At 33.5% G+C, this 16,240-nt stretch overlaps 1 protein-coding gene across 1 annotated transcript in view; it reads right to left on the bottom strand.

The window, feature by feature from the left end:
* LOC116160059 (homeotic protein distal-less) overlaps window positions 1-15,918 on the bottom strand; it is a gene marked incomplete at its 5' end in the record, with an annotated part of 59,201 nt that extends 43,283 nt beyond the window's left edge. Inside the window, 1 exon segment of the mRNA XM_031473189.1 lies at window positions 15,737-15,918. Coding sequence (XP_031329049.1) covers window positions 15,737-15,918 — 182 coding nt within the window.
* Between the last annotated feature and the right edge of the window lie 322 nt (window positions 15,919-16,240).

Raw genomic sequence — 16,240 nt, 5'->3', positions numbered from 1 at the left:
CAAGCTTTATGTATTGTTGTGTAGACGTCATGTAGACGTTATTTCACAAAAAATGACGGGACAGCGTGTATATGACAATATTTTGATTTATTAAGTGTAAAATTAAGCATAAAGTTCGTTTATTGTACATAAATTTATGCCGCAGTTTCCTGTTAAAATTGTTTGTAATTACGTATTATTTTTTAGTTTAAAGTTTATAGTTTGTATATGTAATTGTAAAACGTGAAATTGCGTGTTAAAATTTAGACACATCTGGTCGTTTGCGATAAAAAGTACGTACGGCATTTAATTAACGGACGTGTTCGTATCGCTGTTAAAAACAATCAAGTTATTTCGGCGTAAGTGGGGACGCGTACGCGTTTCTTCGAAACTGGTGTTATCAAGTCTAAATGTGATTGGCGACCATCAAGTCTTTTAAATTGAGACAGGAAACAGTAACAGGAAAGATTGAAGAATTTAACTCTGCTCTACTGTACTTTACAGAGTCAAGTTAAGTACGACAAAAACAATAATTTGCAATCTGCTCTACCAACGAACTTATGATGTTACATATCTGGCTTTATGCATTTCATTAAAGGAGAAAAGGCTATGCCACTGGAAATGTTTTACGGCGAGGCCGAAAGTATATATGCAATGTTTCTTCCTTGAGCGAGAAAGAGAAGGTGGCGGTTTTCGTTTAAGATTAATATACAGGGTGTTTATTCAATTAAGAGGATCGTGTAGATTTTGTGTATGTAGTTGAAACTTTTTATATTTTAATATAACAATTCGCAGAGAAGTGACTTCAAAATTGAAGTACTACTTTTGTGATCGGCTTGTGCGATGAGTCGGGGGTTTTATTAATTTTGTGTGGAGGCGTAATGTATTTGTTGAAGTTGTTCTTATTCTACATCTTAATCTACATAAGTGCCAAATGTGATTATTTTTCATGAGTCCTGAATCTTTATGTTGCTTGAATACTGTTATATGGTAGATCTCGCAACCCTATAATGTTATGCAAATATCTACAACCCCAAACATACCCCTATGTTGTTGTTGTGGTGAAATATCAGTGTAAAGATACGATTATGAGGGAGATAAAATTCCCTGATGTTACCGGATTGAAAAGTGTTATAATGTAAACTTGTAAAATGCAAATTGGAAAAGAAGTGAGTACATATCCTCGAAGGTTTTCCGTCCTTGTAATCCATTAAACCCATAGAACTACTCCGGTGCGATTATGAGAGGGCAGCCCTGCAGTGAATTTAGATTTGATTGTTTTAATTACCCCATTTCTTGCGTTTTATTTATATTGGTCGATCCTTATAGCGACACACACAGCTTTATATATATTTTATTTGTATTTCTTGTCCTGACAAAGCCCCTTAGGTAACTGGGCGAGACGTTGACTTTTGGTCGTACATTGCCACGGTCGGAAGTCGCTGCTTTAGTCCTTTAAATCAACGACAAAACACGTTGATTTAGTCCACGGAGCACAAAAACCATTTGATTCTGAACTTTTATATTATACCTACAATTGCCAAACTCGATTACGAAAAGCTTATTTCACTATTAAACAGATATATCAAGCACGCGCGGATACAAGATTGTCGTCAGCTCACTCTATAATTAATAACTTCAGCAATCGATGGTGAACTTCTCAAAAACTTCAAAGAACAAGAGATTCTGCGTATGTACGTATTTCTACGATTCATCAATACTACCTCTCGCTCAATTTACCTTGACCTTGAAATTATGGCCTTTTTTATGGACATAGGTACGTCCCCGTAAAGGAGGACAGTGTTTCCTATACAATACACAATGCGCTTTGGGTATATATTTTAAAACGTCGTCAAATCCAAGACATGAGCTTGCCCAAAAGCAATTTAAAATCTCAAAATATAAACGTAAAACGTCGTACGCGTTGTGAAAATCCCCATTCTATTCTAACCATAAGTTATTCTCATTGTAAAGTGTATTTTTGCTTGTTGTAAATCCAAGTAAAGGTATACATGTCCAATGGGCGTTCCTGAATTATTCTTTTCTCTTCCAACTCGTGAGGTTATGCAAGCAATATGGGCGGTACAGTACATTCAAAGGAAAAAATTCCACGGTATACTCTGGTTAATTTATGTTTACGTGTCTTACCTGCTTTACATTTATAAAGTGATATTGTATCTGATTAAATATGCAGCAACTAGGTTATATATACGAGGATATCGAACGTCCAGACTATCATGCTTAAAGATACGTATATCAACAAAGTTCTGAAATTACTAATTTCAGGCATCGATCGTGGAGGGATTTTGAATTAATTTCGTAGAGTTTGTAGCTAATAAAAAAAAAGACCCTTTATGTGTTCGTATTTTAAAGATGTACCGGTGATGTATTGCCTATTACACGCCTCTTAAACTTTGTGGCGATCGAGGTGGCGATATACAACAGAAGATATGGCTAAATCAGATCGGCCTTCTTATACATTTGATTAGATTTCTTTGACTAACTCATAGATCATTGACGCACTTAATCATTTAATCAATAGTGTGGTTTTAATTGATGTCTTGTCAGTGTATAACCTGAAATTTACCTTAATTCACACTTAATAATTTATTCTATAATTAAAGAGAATTATTGATTTTCCAACGTTAACTAATTTAAATAGTCGTGAATTACATGTAGGTACCTAAATTAATATCTCGTGCACTTTCCAATCTCGGTGTGCTAATTATAAGATTAATTGCTATATGATCAACTTAAAATGTGATTTATTATACCAATAAAAAGGGGTGGCGGACTGTCGATCGTCGCAACATGAAGCATTTATGACAGTATATTATTCCAGTTCCCCCCAAACTCTACGTTTCAGCAAAATTGATTAAAATTTTGAAATTATCAAGTTTAACAAGTAATTTATAATGTGACTACAGTGACGTGACGCGGATGATATTGTAAACATATTGTTATGATGACATTGCCGCTTGACTAATTTTAAATTTTAAATTTTAATGTTATATAAATTAGTGAAAAAGTTACATAAAAATTAGCACATACGTATTCATATCGTGAACCATACAAATTTAATTCTGTTACCTTGGTTTTGTACCCCGTTTCAAAAAAATTCGTAAAATCCGTGGCTCTGTACTCACTGGTATATAAAGATGGGATGTCATCATTTCCTACATTTTATAAAATTTTACTTATTGTTATATCATACCGGTATTTGAAAAGAATAAAATGATTTGTAATTTTTGTACAATTGAATGTTTCGCTATATGAACACGGTATAGGAAATTCATGATAATAGTAGTATTTATTATATAAAAACAGGGATTTCGTATTCAACTAAAGTTTCCAACTGAACTGTGTCACCATGTCGTTCATGCGTAGAAAAAACGTTTTTAAATAAATATTTTTAATCACCACTACTTATTCCTCTATTTAGATTCTTAATTACCTTACTCATTTTGTACATGTCCGTTTTAATTAATAGAATTTAAAAAGTAATTACTGCACTACATTTACAGTCTCCGAATTCAATTAAAACGTCGATAGTTTACTAATTGGCGATTTCTCAAATCCATAACTGGTAATTTGAATTTTGTACACGTAGGCGCTAATTTTTAAGGTGACATAATTTCGCTTGAAAAAAAACCCTCAAATGTTCGTGCTTGTAAATATAGATGCATACGGGTAAATTAGGCCGGAAAGGCCTGCCGCCGCCTATATCCTGTTTAATAAAACGGAAATAACGACAGATTGCACAATTATAGCAACATAGGTTAGTTTTAATTAGATGGATTTAAAGAATGCATTGAATTCCAGATATCGCTCTTACGTAACGGACTACTAATTGTGCATACCGGGGTCGTGTCGATATTATTCTTATGAATTATGAATATATACATAAATCTTAGAGAAGGAAAGGAACTCGCCGCTGAGAAAAGAGTAATTCTGAATTGTAATACGGTGTTTGTTCCGCTTTGGGGAGCAGCACAGCGTGAATTGATGTTTTATGACAGAAACAGGAAATTTCTGACTTAGCAATACATTAGTAAGCGTATTTTTTAAAAAGTACATGTGGTCTTCGGCGTAGGGTGTCCTACATCATCGCACTTATTGCTGTAACGATTTTTTAATTATTATTTATTGTAGTTTGTCAGTTAGCCGTTCCTAAAGTTTAGATATCTCATTTATATCTTGATTTTTAACTATTCAATGCTGATTTTTATTCTCGTTCGCATTGTGCTTAAAAACAAAATACCTATGTCTTTATTTAATGGGAAAAGCATATTGTTCCCACAAATAATTAAAACGAACATACGCACATATGAAAAACCGAGGTATACTAAATATTAGAGAATACTAAAGTGGATTTATTATTGCAGCCCGGTAAGTGGCGTAAATTTCCATTCGAAAAATTGAGCCTCGATTGTGCACTTGAATTATCTCTAAATCAGAGTAACTCTAGATACTAAAAAATTTGATACCTATAATGGTTTCTCTTGGTATAAATAATATTTCGAACACAATTATTAAATTGTTTAAAACAACAAAATTGAAATTAACTTGTAGACCCCTCCAAAATGTTAATATATCTCTCGGCACAGACTTCTTATTTTGAGCATGTTTATAAGTAGGTAGTAGTCCTGAAATTCTGCGTGACTTTTCTGTTCTCTTGTGTGGCACATACAGATAAAGTAATAATATATCTACAGTGCTATTTATTAAGAAGTAGACATATGGATATTTACGTGTATTATTTTTCCCTGTGTGTACTTTTAAATGACATAATATCTTCTGAAGGGCGCCTAATTTTATGCAACCAAAATAACTTTTTTAAACACATTAGAAATTAAAAAATGGTTTCTCTACGTCGGTATTTTTATTTTCGTTCGTGTGCGATTTGTTCAACAGAAGAAAAAGTTGATATTGTCAATTGGTATAGTGCCGGCAACAGTAAGAGATTTCTTTTCTGTGAAGCCAAAGCAATAGTATACAAATTAGTTATGCCGGCCAGATCACTATTTGTTTTATGTCTACTTCTTAATAAATAGCACTGGTTTGTAGATATCTGATGAAGTTTTATATAACGGAGTTATAAGTTTTATTACACAAATGGTGTTCGTAGAACGATTGAATTTACTAAATTATCCTTTGTTGTATGGTATAGGCACTTAGGTAAATAATAAAAATGAATTACTTTACTCTATGCTTACGTAGGTATATAGCTACCCAGTACCTACCAAAGATAATGCCGTATGATCTTTGTGCATTCGTTTAAGGGTAACTTGAAGTTCCATTACGTCTTTGGATATACCTATCTAAAAGTATTACTAATCGCTGACGATAATGTCAAATTCGTATTAACAGAATGGCGTTTTGCTATCTAATCTCACGTTTGAAGGTTAATGCTTAAAATAGTTAAATTAACTTACCTACATGACGTTATTACTTGAAAACCTTCCTAATTAACGAGCGACACAGCTCGTTCATGATTTTGGACTTTCTGTCCGTCCCTTCGTCTGTGTACATGTCTCGCGAACGGTTTCGAATTTTCCAATTCTGTTTTCAGTAATACGTAGACAATAATAAAGGGACTATTGCGGTCATTTGGACTTTATGTCCCTCCGTCTGTGTTTGTCACTCGTTGCCTATACGTTGGTTTGAAGCAGTTTAGATGAACATTTCAATAAAATAAAAATAATGAACACTAGTAATATCTATCTCTTCTGCCTATATCTATGTTAAAACTATTAAAGTTGGTTACAATGATGATGGTTTAATAAATGTAATTTAAAAGTTAGTTACTATGGTTTTATGACTTAAAACAAATTAATTATAAAAAATGATTTTACTGCTGTCATTAGAATATAAAACGTACCTTAAAAGAGACAGATATTGCACTAAAAGTGAAGCTAACAAAAACTTCCTATTTTTCTTTGCGTATAAGTAGTTGATGCAAGTTTCAACTTTACCTCTCTAAACCCTTTAGGTATCTATCAAAAAATTTCGCAATGTGTCCGTTCGCCTGTATGTCTTTATCGTACGGCATATAACAACTGGTAGAAATTGTACAGTCGGGGGCGCCGCCACAAATCTATCCTTCACGGAAATGTCCTTAATTCAAAATCGCGTAATAGAAATATTATTGTTAATGGAAGAATGCCTGATTTTAAAAAAATCTCTCTAATGTAATGTCCCATAAACGTTTATGTGGTTGACATTTTGCTAAGTTTCAATATTCATAGTTTCGTATAAGATATGTGGGATGTTTACTCTGAAATGTGTCTGAAACGTCTCATTTTAGGGCTCTGGAAGCGGACATACGTTATGTGCCATCTTATATACAGGAAGCCCATTATGTATGGAATATATAATCTCTCGGTAAATATCGAATTTTTCTATATGAAAGTTGTTTAACATTTTATTTCCCATAATAAGGCAGCATTCAGTTGTTTTTATTTCAGAAAACAAATGAGTAACGAAAAACAACAGAATTTTTTTTAATGGCAGTGCACCTTTTCATTAGGCTCATTTGATAGAGATTTTTTTTCTCTTTCCGATGATGTAACAGGTTAGTACCCTAATACATAAAAATATTTCAAAAAAACTTATTATCATCAAATCATTAACATTAAGCTAGATTATAAAAATTTTTATAATAATTAGTTTAAATTTAAATATTGTAATTATGATTATTGGTCTTTTAGGGGGTTCAATAATTTCTTTATTATGTTTACGTCAAGATCTTACATCAAGATAAAACAAATGAATGTGTACGTTTATTACCGTTTTATTGCTAATTTACTTTTGTCCTCAAAGTTTAATAAGAAACGTACAAGTTCATTTGTTTTATTTTGATGTAGGGTATCTAGAGTAATGTTATTGATCTAATTATAATAAATTTGTTTGAAAAATGTTCTTGTATTAGGGTACTAGTATCATCGAAAAGAGAAAAAAATCTCTATTAAATGAGCCTAATGAAAAGGTGCACTCCCATTTAAAAAAAATCAATTGTTTTTCGTTTCGTTTACTCATTTGTTTTCTGAGATAAAAACAACTGAATGCTCCCTTATTATGGGAAATAAAATGTTAAACAACTTTCATATAGAACAATTTTGTATACTTACATTCGATATTTACCGAGACATATTAGAGGTACTCCATATTCCATACATAATGGGCACCCTGTATTTATAATATGTAATAATATATTTTTTATTATACCTGAATCACAATCTCCGTTTTAAACACTCAAATGCGTGCGAAAAAGGGCCTTTAAAACACACGTGCTTTAAAGTTGCTAAGGCCCGGTTGTTCAATCATGGTTTAAACTGTAGATTAGCTTAAACTGGCGTTTAAAGCTGTAAGCTTAGTTTAATGCATTGCACCACTGCGGTTTAACGTTAAACTCGGTTTAGATTAGAGGTTTAACTAAACGGTGAAAGAGGGCCGTTTAACGGTCCTAAACCGTCAAACATAACCCCAAATACCTACATAATCAAACAAACGCGAAAACGTTATTCTTGTCATTTGGGCTGTTGGTCTCATGGTTTGTTAATCAAGATGAACTACACGGATTTTGATAAGCCAATTACTGATGATGAAGGTTTTTTGGAGCTAATGCAGCTGTTTTTGGACGATGAAGAAGAACCTCTCATTCCAAGCAATTCCTCTATTGGCTCGTCTACATCTGTCGTTATTATTTTCTTCGCTGGCCCTTCCCCAGTAGCATTTAAATATCTCTTTTTATTTGCAAATTTTTTCTTCAAAACCTTTTTTTGCTTCTGAGTGTTTTCGCATCCCTTCCTTGATCTCCTGCAGCATTAAACTCCTCAGTCTCATGCAGCGTCTTTGATGCGGTTATTAAGAACGTCGGTTTTTTTACACTCTATTGTTGCTCGAAACTTTTTGACGAGCTGCAGAAGCATCGCATCGTTGGATTGAAGTGTACAGATCGTGGTCGCTTCCGTACTAAATCACCATTCTCCATTTCCAAACGGTGTTACTAGCCATGATTAATTACACAAAAAATACAGACACTATTTCAATCACGAACAAAACAACATACACGCTTGTAAACAAACCAAATTTGAAGTTTGAATAGCGTAAACGTCAAAATTTGAGCGGATTACAGTGTTGCCACCAATAGAAATTTCATTAAACGCAGTTTAGTTAAACTCTCTCTAAACTGCAAATGAGCAACGCAATAAAAGATAAACTGTGGATTATCTTAAACTACAGATTACCTAATCTGCAGTTTAAACCGTGATTGAACAACCGGCCCTAAGTCACGATACTTCAAGTATGACTTTTGAAACTGTCATCTGGATGAAATAAAAAATCCTCTTATACTTCATTCATTATAAGAAGGTAGTAGATGGCGCTGGGTTTGAAGATAAGCACACACAGGAAAAATATAAAACTGCACCAAATTATTGTAAAGTAGAAATATCTAGCACTGCAAACACAAATCAATCTTTGACATTAACATTTAATGACACTTCAATAGTTTAGATGCCAACAGAAACTACCAGCTTGCAAAATTCGCCACTCGTTTTATGTTTCAGCGTAATACTGACTTGTGTTTTAACCAATCACACTGAAGGTCAAATCTTCCCTATGTTTTTTACCGCTACCTTCTTAAAATGAATACAGTATAGGTCGCTTTCTGTAAATTCAGAACATTACTTTGGCTTGTACCTATCCTTTGGTTGAAGCTTTCACAAACGCGCGTAATTTAGGGTATGCTTCCAAATCTGTTCCACTTTTTAATCGCAGCATTGTTTTAAAGTTTTGAATGAATGCACCAAAATATAGAAGATTTAAATACCTTTGACATTTCCTTCATATATGCCAGCATTATGGATGCATTTAAGACTGTATTCGTAAGTAACTTCCTATTCGTCCATGGAAACAACTTTTCATATTCTTTATAATAGGCTTTACTGGATTTGGATTTTGCACCTACCAACGTTTGTTTAGATTTTACAAGCGATTTAATGGACGATGTATTATCTTTTTCAACGGAAATCGTTTTATTTACAAAGATGATGATGATTATAAGCAAACGTCAAGTGACATTTCCATGGCAATCGTGAAATTTCGAACACCCAGCCCACTTAATTAAACATGTATTCGAGTATAACGTCAATATGACTTCATTGTATTTCCTATTTTTAAATTATACTGCAGGTATAATAAAAAATACTATAAGATACACGTGTATAATTGGTCTTTAAAGCACTTGCAACGTTAAAGGCACTCCGCTTTGCGTCGTGCCCTTAAACTCGTTGCGCGTGCTTTAAAGACTTGATTATACACTTGTATCTTAATATACTATTGATTTTTGGCTAATACATTACATAGTAAAAATTGATTGACTTTATTCTTATATTTTTTTTTTTGCATAAATCCAAAATTTACTCAGTTAGTCGCATACGAGAGGGATGTTGCAAATTCTGTCAACACATCAGGAGATAGGTATACACGAGTCGTTCTTTAGTGTTTAATCAACAATCTATACCCTTACAATAAACATACAGAATGTAGGAAATTTCTCAAATATAATTTTTACAAGGAGCCATATCATATCCTGCCACCTAATAGTTAGATATAAGTTGTCAGGGTTTTATATGGCAGCAGGTGTCCGTATATGCGCATTTTATTTTAACTTAGGACTTTATAGGTCTAGTTTTTACCATAAAACTTCGACCATCAATTTTATGCGTAGACAATGTTTGTGGGGGGACGCGCTGCATGTAAAAATTCTAGCGGTATCGGCGGCTAGGTAGCCAGAAATGACTGAAATGAATGATTAGATGTGTATAAAAACGTTAAATAAGTTTGTCCGCCCGCTAGTTAGTCACGTTCCCAACTTTACAATTTTCCCACATCGATTGAAATATCCCCATTTAAAATTAGTCAAACATATTTCGGAAGTAATTCATGTTCTAAGTGCGTCTACCTTCTACGAGAGTAAGATTAGACCCTAAACAAAAATAAAGACATTAGTTGGTAATAATTTATATTGACAAATTGAGTGTCACGGTTGCCACTACAAATGTCGAATACAAATGTTCCTTACCGCGGCCCTCCGGTTCATTTGCAATTCCTACAAACCCGAAAGTTAAATGCCGCTGATTTAGACCAGTTTTTTTTTTGGTTCGGAGCTTAACGTAATTTTTATCAAGTTGTTCTCGCCCACAAAAAATTGTAACATTCATGTTATTTATACGGGATTCTGGCTTCTGCAACTGGTTCCAGATGAAAAGTGTAGTGCCTGTAACATAAATCGAAACTTCCTTTCGGTGAAAATTTCAAGAATTCTCCCGCACGTTATTATTATACTTTCAAAGGTACTGATTTTTAACTATAACGAAAGTTTTTGTTACGTATAACCTCTCCGTTCCGACATTCGACGTGTTCTAAATGAGTGTACCTTATAATTATAAATAGTATAAACACGAGCAAACCACTGAACAAAAACATCGTTGCACGCAGTGTATTTTATTAAAAACTTGAAATAACAGTCACGTTACCGTAGGAGTGTATTACATTTCGACAGAAGAAACCTTTTTTTCAATTAATCGCATTTTATAATATTACATTAGGCCAGCGAACTATGCACCTAAAATACGTACAATGTTTGTTTCCGATTGTAAGGTGTAATTTTTATTGACAGAGAGATGGCCAGGTATATGCGTACCTATACCAATTAGGAACACAATTTATGATCCATGAAAACCCAGTTAGTGTAATAGTAAATTAGTTTATCGCCAGTCTATGTATAAACACACCCTGTAACAATAGGTACCTACTATTTAATTAGCAAAATACTTATTCAAAATTCGCCCTACAATAATACATTTATGAAAGTCAAAGCTATTTTTAATTCGTGCTTTCTCAATCACCCTACACAAATAATACGGTATAAAGCCATAATTAATTAATAATTAATACCCAGGAGACGTATGATATATTTAGTTCGTCCCTCTTTACGCATTTATTTCAATTTCATATTTATCGAGAGGAAACACCCCACTACGTAAATTGAATCAATCAATTCGAAGTGCGATCTAGTCGTTGTCCTACAATTTTTTAATAAGTTCTTCTTGATGGAATTAATAAATGCCCAACTAACCAATTCACGTCGCATATACATTTAGTTCAATACCACCACTAGACACCGTGTCGTACTAATTATAGGGAAGAGGAAACCTTTGACATTCGACCTGATCTACTAACGAGCCTTCGACGCGCGTTTTGTTACCAAAATGGTTAACGACAATGCAACCCTCTATATAAATTTATGCTAACAAATACTTATTTGATGTAATTTCCTTCTAATTATCAACTGTTTTATTTTCCTTTTGTCAAATTCTACCTAAAACATGCTTTTCTGTATTTGTTCCGGAGGAAGGAGAGGTGAGAGTTTAAAACTGAAAAACTAACCAACTAACCAAATAGAAAAAATTCATTTTAATACGTTGATAGTTCATACTTCAGTTGTCCGGTATGGAGTTTGAACCACATTCGAAAGAATTGCTAAGTTGCAAAGATGAAAGACTGAGAAATGAAATAAAGGATATAATTGAAAAGTGATACATTGATTTCAGACATACTGATTTCTGATTCTGCGGAACGGTTATCAACTTATCACATTTACGGCAAATGTTATTTATAATATTATGCAATAGTAGGTGCATCTTGCCATCTTGTTGGAAGTTATTTTGTGAAAAAGAACTTCACAATGAAACCCCCTTTTCTCCATATTGACTATTGAATTTCTCTTAAATTATATACCCTTAATTTTCTGCGTGCGTACTCCCTGAACTACTGAAGAACAGATTCAAACGTAACTTGTAAAGAATATACAGGTCATATCTTTCTTCGACTTTGCGTTGTTATAATGGTCGTATGGCTTTTATCTTCTGGTTTATTCTTTTTTTATGCATTTTACTTCGTTATTATCTACTTGTATATTACTACCTATCTTGACATCCGCTGTGGAATAAATAAGTACGCAGAAGCTGGATGACATAAACACAACTACACTATGATCTTTTAGATACTGTAGCGCAGGAATTAAAAGGCCAATAGGAGCAGGTTCAGTTATGATGATAACACCAAACTGAAAATGCAAACTGCAATAGAATGAAGCGCTTTCGGATAAGGAACGAGTGTGCAAGCAGATAAAAGTCGAAAGGTCACAGTGTTGCTGGTTTTAAACACCGCTCTTACGAAACGTGATACCTTTACGTGTATCAAAAACGTATCCGAAGCTTGGTTTTCGTTTGGTTTGCTTCAGGTTTGTGAAATGTCGAGTAATGACGAAGAAAAATTGGAATGGAAAGAGATTCTTCGTCGAACCTTCAAGGCGAACCAATGTAAGTTAAACGCGGCATTTTATTTGCGAGTAACGACGAAGCTCTGGATAGGACACATAGGAAATTATTTTGTAAATTACAGTTGTAACTGGGAACAATACTAATTTACAGTTGTAACTGGGAATGAGTTTATAATTTACAGTTGTAATTGGGAATTACACTAATTTACAGTTGTAACTGGGAATTAGTTTATAATTTACTCCCTTTCTCAAGAGAAGCACTACGTCACATCATCATCCAAGCCAAATAAACGCAGTAATAAAATCTTTAGAAAATAGATCTTTTCGTCTTACTGACGATTGCTCAAAAAAAGAAGCACTTCAAAAACTTGAACAAAATGTTGCATCAAAATGGCTACTCTTTAGATAAAATAAAGAAGACAATCAAAGGGTGTAATCATGGCCTATGTATCGGTATCTGATCTGATTGATGGTTACAGAGGACCAGTCACAAAAAAAACAGAAAAAGCTAAGAACACTTCAAATTTAGATATACAGTTTCAATTGATTGACATTTACGAAATCTAACAAAAAACTCTTGATAAAGGTAGCAAAGAAACGTCGAGTAACTATTAATAGCTAACCGCGAAACTAATTTATTCTTTACAAAAAATGAATTTTTACAGTGAAATTTGTACTAGTGTCTTAGAAGAGGTTCCGCTTTAGCGAACTGTGTTGTTATTTTGAATATCATCAAATGCATATAGGTACAGCCTAAACTGTGTGTTTGTCCGGAATTTTTTTTAACGTGTGCCTTATACTTCCTCCAAAGCAGGAGGGGCTAACTGAACACTGGTATATAATACAGGGGGTTCAAAAACTCACATTAAAAATTGAATTTAAAAAAATCGTCAAAAATAAGTTTTTTTTTAATGGAAACCCTATTTTGCAAGTATGTCTTATGAAGTACAATAAATATTGGTAACTTTGTAGGTATAGTAGGTTATTCCGAAAAATTTAGTCTTCGAAATATTGGCTATTAAAATTTTCTCCGTCATAAAAATGCTATAAGTAAGGTTTTAAGAATATTAGTTGGCTACGGCTTTTTTGCCATTTCTTTAGTGCTGGATTGTTTTGTTTTTCGCCAGCAATACGACCAGCCACGGCTAATTTTAAGGCCGTACATAACAGGATTTTGCAGTAGACAAAATATTATATAAACAATATTCCGAAAATTTTACTCAAAGATACCCTTATTTTTTTTACCTATAAGATGCCGTTATCAAACAGGGGTTTCTAATTTTTCAATTCAATTATTGATATAAGTTTTGAAACCCCATGTATTTATTTATCCTCAAAATATGTCAAAAGGGCTAAATGTAGATTATAGGGCATTAAACAGGAAATATATTTAGAATACACAGAATCTAAAAATTAAATAATATGTAGAGTATTCCATTTAAAATAAGAAAATTAGCATCGACTTCCGGTATTGCCGGAAGTGACCGTTTAAAGACATTGTCGATAAATTTCTCGTAGCTATGTTTATGCGATGGAAATAAATACGATGTACTAGATTGTTGATTATTAAGATATGAAACCAACAAAGAATCTTCTAATATAAAATTTCATACAGCTTAGTAATTAATTTAAAATTAATGCATGGAATAATGAATGCATGTTTGTACACATGCATAAGAAGGGTCCTGGTTGATTAATACTTCAACATGATGTGACTACTGAAAAATTGTATGGTACTCAGGTAAAAAATTATGAACAAATATAATAAAACATTTACCGAGCATGTAATAATGATAATTATCGGAATTTATTATAATATTTTCTGGGGTAACATATAATTTTCTTCTTCGACATATCAGATTTAAGGAGCGCCTGCTGCGCAGACAAAACAGTGTTAATAAAAAAAACAACTCCGATCGGAAACATGTTTTATTGCAATTAAAAAGGCATAAATTCTTCGCATGTATAAAAGCAAATGCATAACCGAATTATCGATTCAGATACTCGATGGCCCCATTTTTACCGGGGGAATGAAACCGACTCCTCCACGCTAGATCGGGACAAAAAACAATACACAAAGTTCGTTAGAGATCACAATGTGGAAAGTGTAGGGTTGGGTGTGGGCGTTACGAAATAAGTTACCTTTTTGCTTTTTTTTAATAATAAAGGAAATTGCTTTGTGTTGATTTTGAATGTAAAACTTAGTATTCAATGGTACTGACAATATTGGTTATGTCACACATATTCATATCAATCAACCTCAACTTTTCAAAATCAGACTGTAATTAGAGGGGTTTAATGAAACTTCCTTCGGCTACACTCTCAAAAATAACAACTTTTGTACAGCTTTGGTTGCCTGTTTTATGATACTGATGAACGACGGTAATTTTACGTTTCTCTCTTGCAGTTCTTTGTGGACATTAATATGGATTTTGGAATAAATATTAAGTTCTGCAGCAGTCAAGTTTGCGTTTCGTATTTATACTCGTTATGCTACTTAAGTAGAGTCTGCGGTTATTTAAAATATTCTCATTTTGTATATAAAGTTTACCTAAAATAGGTAACAAGGTATCTATCCGAATTGTAACCATCAGTAAAGCATTTTGTCTAAGCATCTCCGCCCGTCCGTTATAGTGCCCCAAAGATTGTAAAAATCTTGCAACGATTCCCAAGGGGGTGGAGGAGGGGTAATGAAAGGAAACGTTATACGCGACGAAAAAAGGGGCAAATAACTTGCACCTTCGCTTATATAGCAAGCGTATATACAAGGAAGGTTATTTTATGTGTCCGTTTCTTCTTATTTTGTTCCGGCCGATTACGTTTACATCAAGTAGACGCATAAAAAAGAATAAAATAATAATGGAAAATAAATTAAAGCAAATGAGTGATGGGTTGGCGTTATTACTTTGACTACTGTGATACAATCATTAATTCGGTGGATGCGAAAGAAAATTGTATCACACGGACACGGCGAGGATTTTAATTGCCTTGGGAAGACGTTAATTTTTATCGTAAAATTTTTGAAATTATTATAACCGAATTTATGGCGTTAGTGTAACCTCGTTCTCATTTAAAATCAATAAAAAGGCAAAGAACTTTGCAATGCGTATACGTAAATGGTATAATAAAATAACAAGAAACTTTCTCGGTGTATAGCATAATGTCAGTTAGAAGAAGCGTTTCCAAATCAATCGAGGACGAAGCGCTTATGTTAGGTTTTAGTCCTGACATTTCCTTTTCTGAAATGAAACGTTGATGCGGCCGTGCATATACGATAAATTTCTATAATCATAAATTAATTTCAGCACTTATTCCACTTTGTTACGTTTATTAATTGCTTCCTTTAGTACAGGAGAGGAGCGATGAAAAATTACACTTCCATGATGCATTGGATCGGTCAAAACTCACCTGCGTTTGTGTTAGTCCTAAACTTGCTGCTAGTTCCGCTCTTTCGGGGAGCGCTAAATACTGTGTTCTTTGAAACCTTCGATTTAGTTGCTGAAGTTGAAGACTTGAATATATCGTTCTTGGTTTTCGCATCTTTTTCCCTTTACTTCCACCCGTAGGTCTGTCCAGCGATAAGCATTTATCTGAAACCAAAATTTAGACTGTAAACGAGCACATTGATCAATGAAATTACGTCACCAAATAATGGATAAGCAACTCGTCTTAATAACAAATTATAAACGTCTTTCCCAATTAACTCCGTAACAGTATATACGGTGGGAGTTACAGGCTAATTAAAGTAAAATTTCCCACCAGGACTACTCAAACAAACTTCTACAATTCTACCTAATAAGCTGTTATTGTTCGGCGTCCAGGATTTGATTATTTGTCCTGCTGCTAACCTAAAAATAAAATTCGTGCGCCGTATCTGTAATTGGGGATAATAAAATAACAAGAAAGAGCATC

This window comes from Photinus pyralis, unplaced genomic scaffold (assembly GCF_008802855.1).
Source record: "Photinus pyralis isolate 1611_PpyrPB1 unplaced genomic scaffold, Ppyr1.3 Ppyr1.4_LG1, whole genome shotgun sequence".
In the NCBI taxonomy this organism is placed as follows: domain Eukaryota; kingdom Metazoa; phylum Arthropoda; class Insecta; order Coleoptera; family Lampyridae; genus Photinus; species Photinus pyralis.
This window is presented reverse-complemented; position numbering and strand designations above follow the sequence as displayed.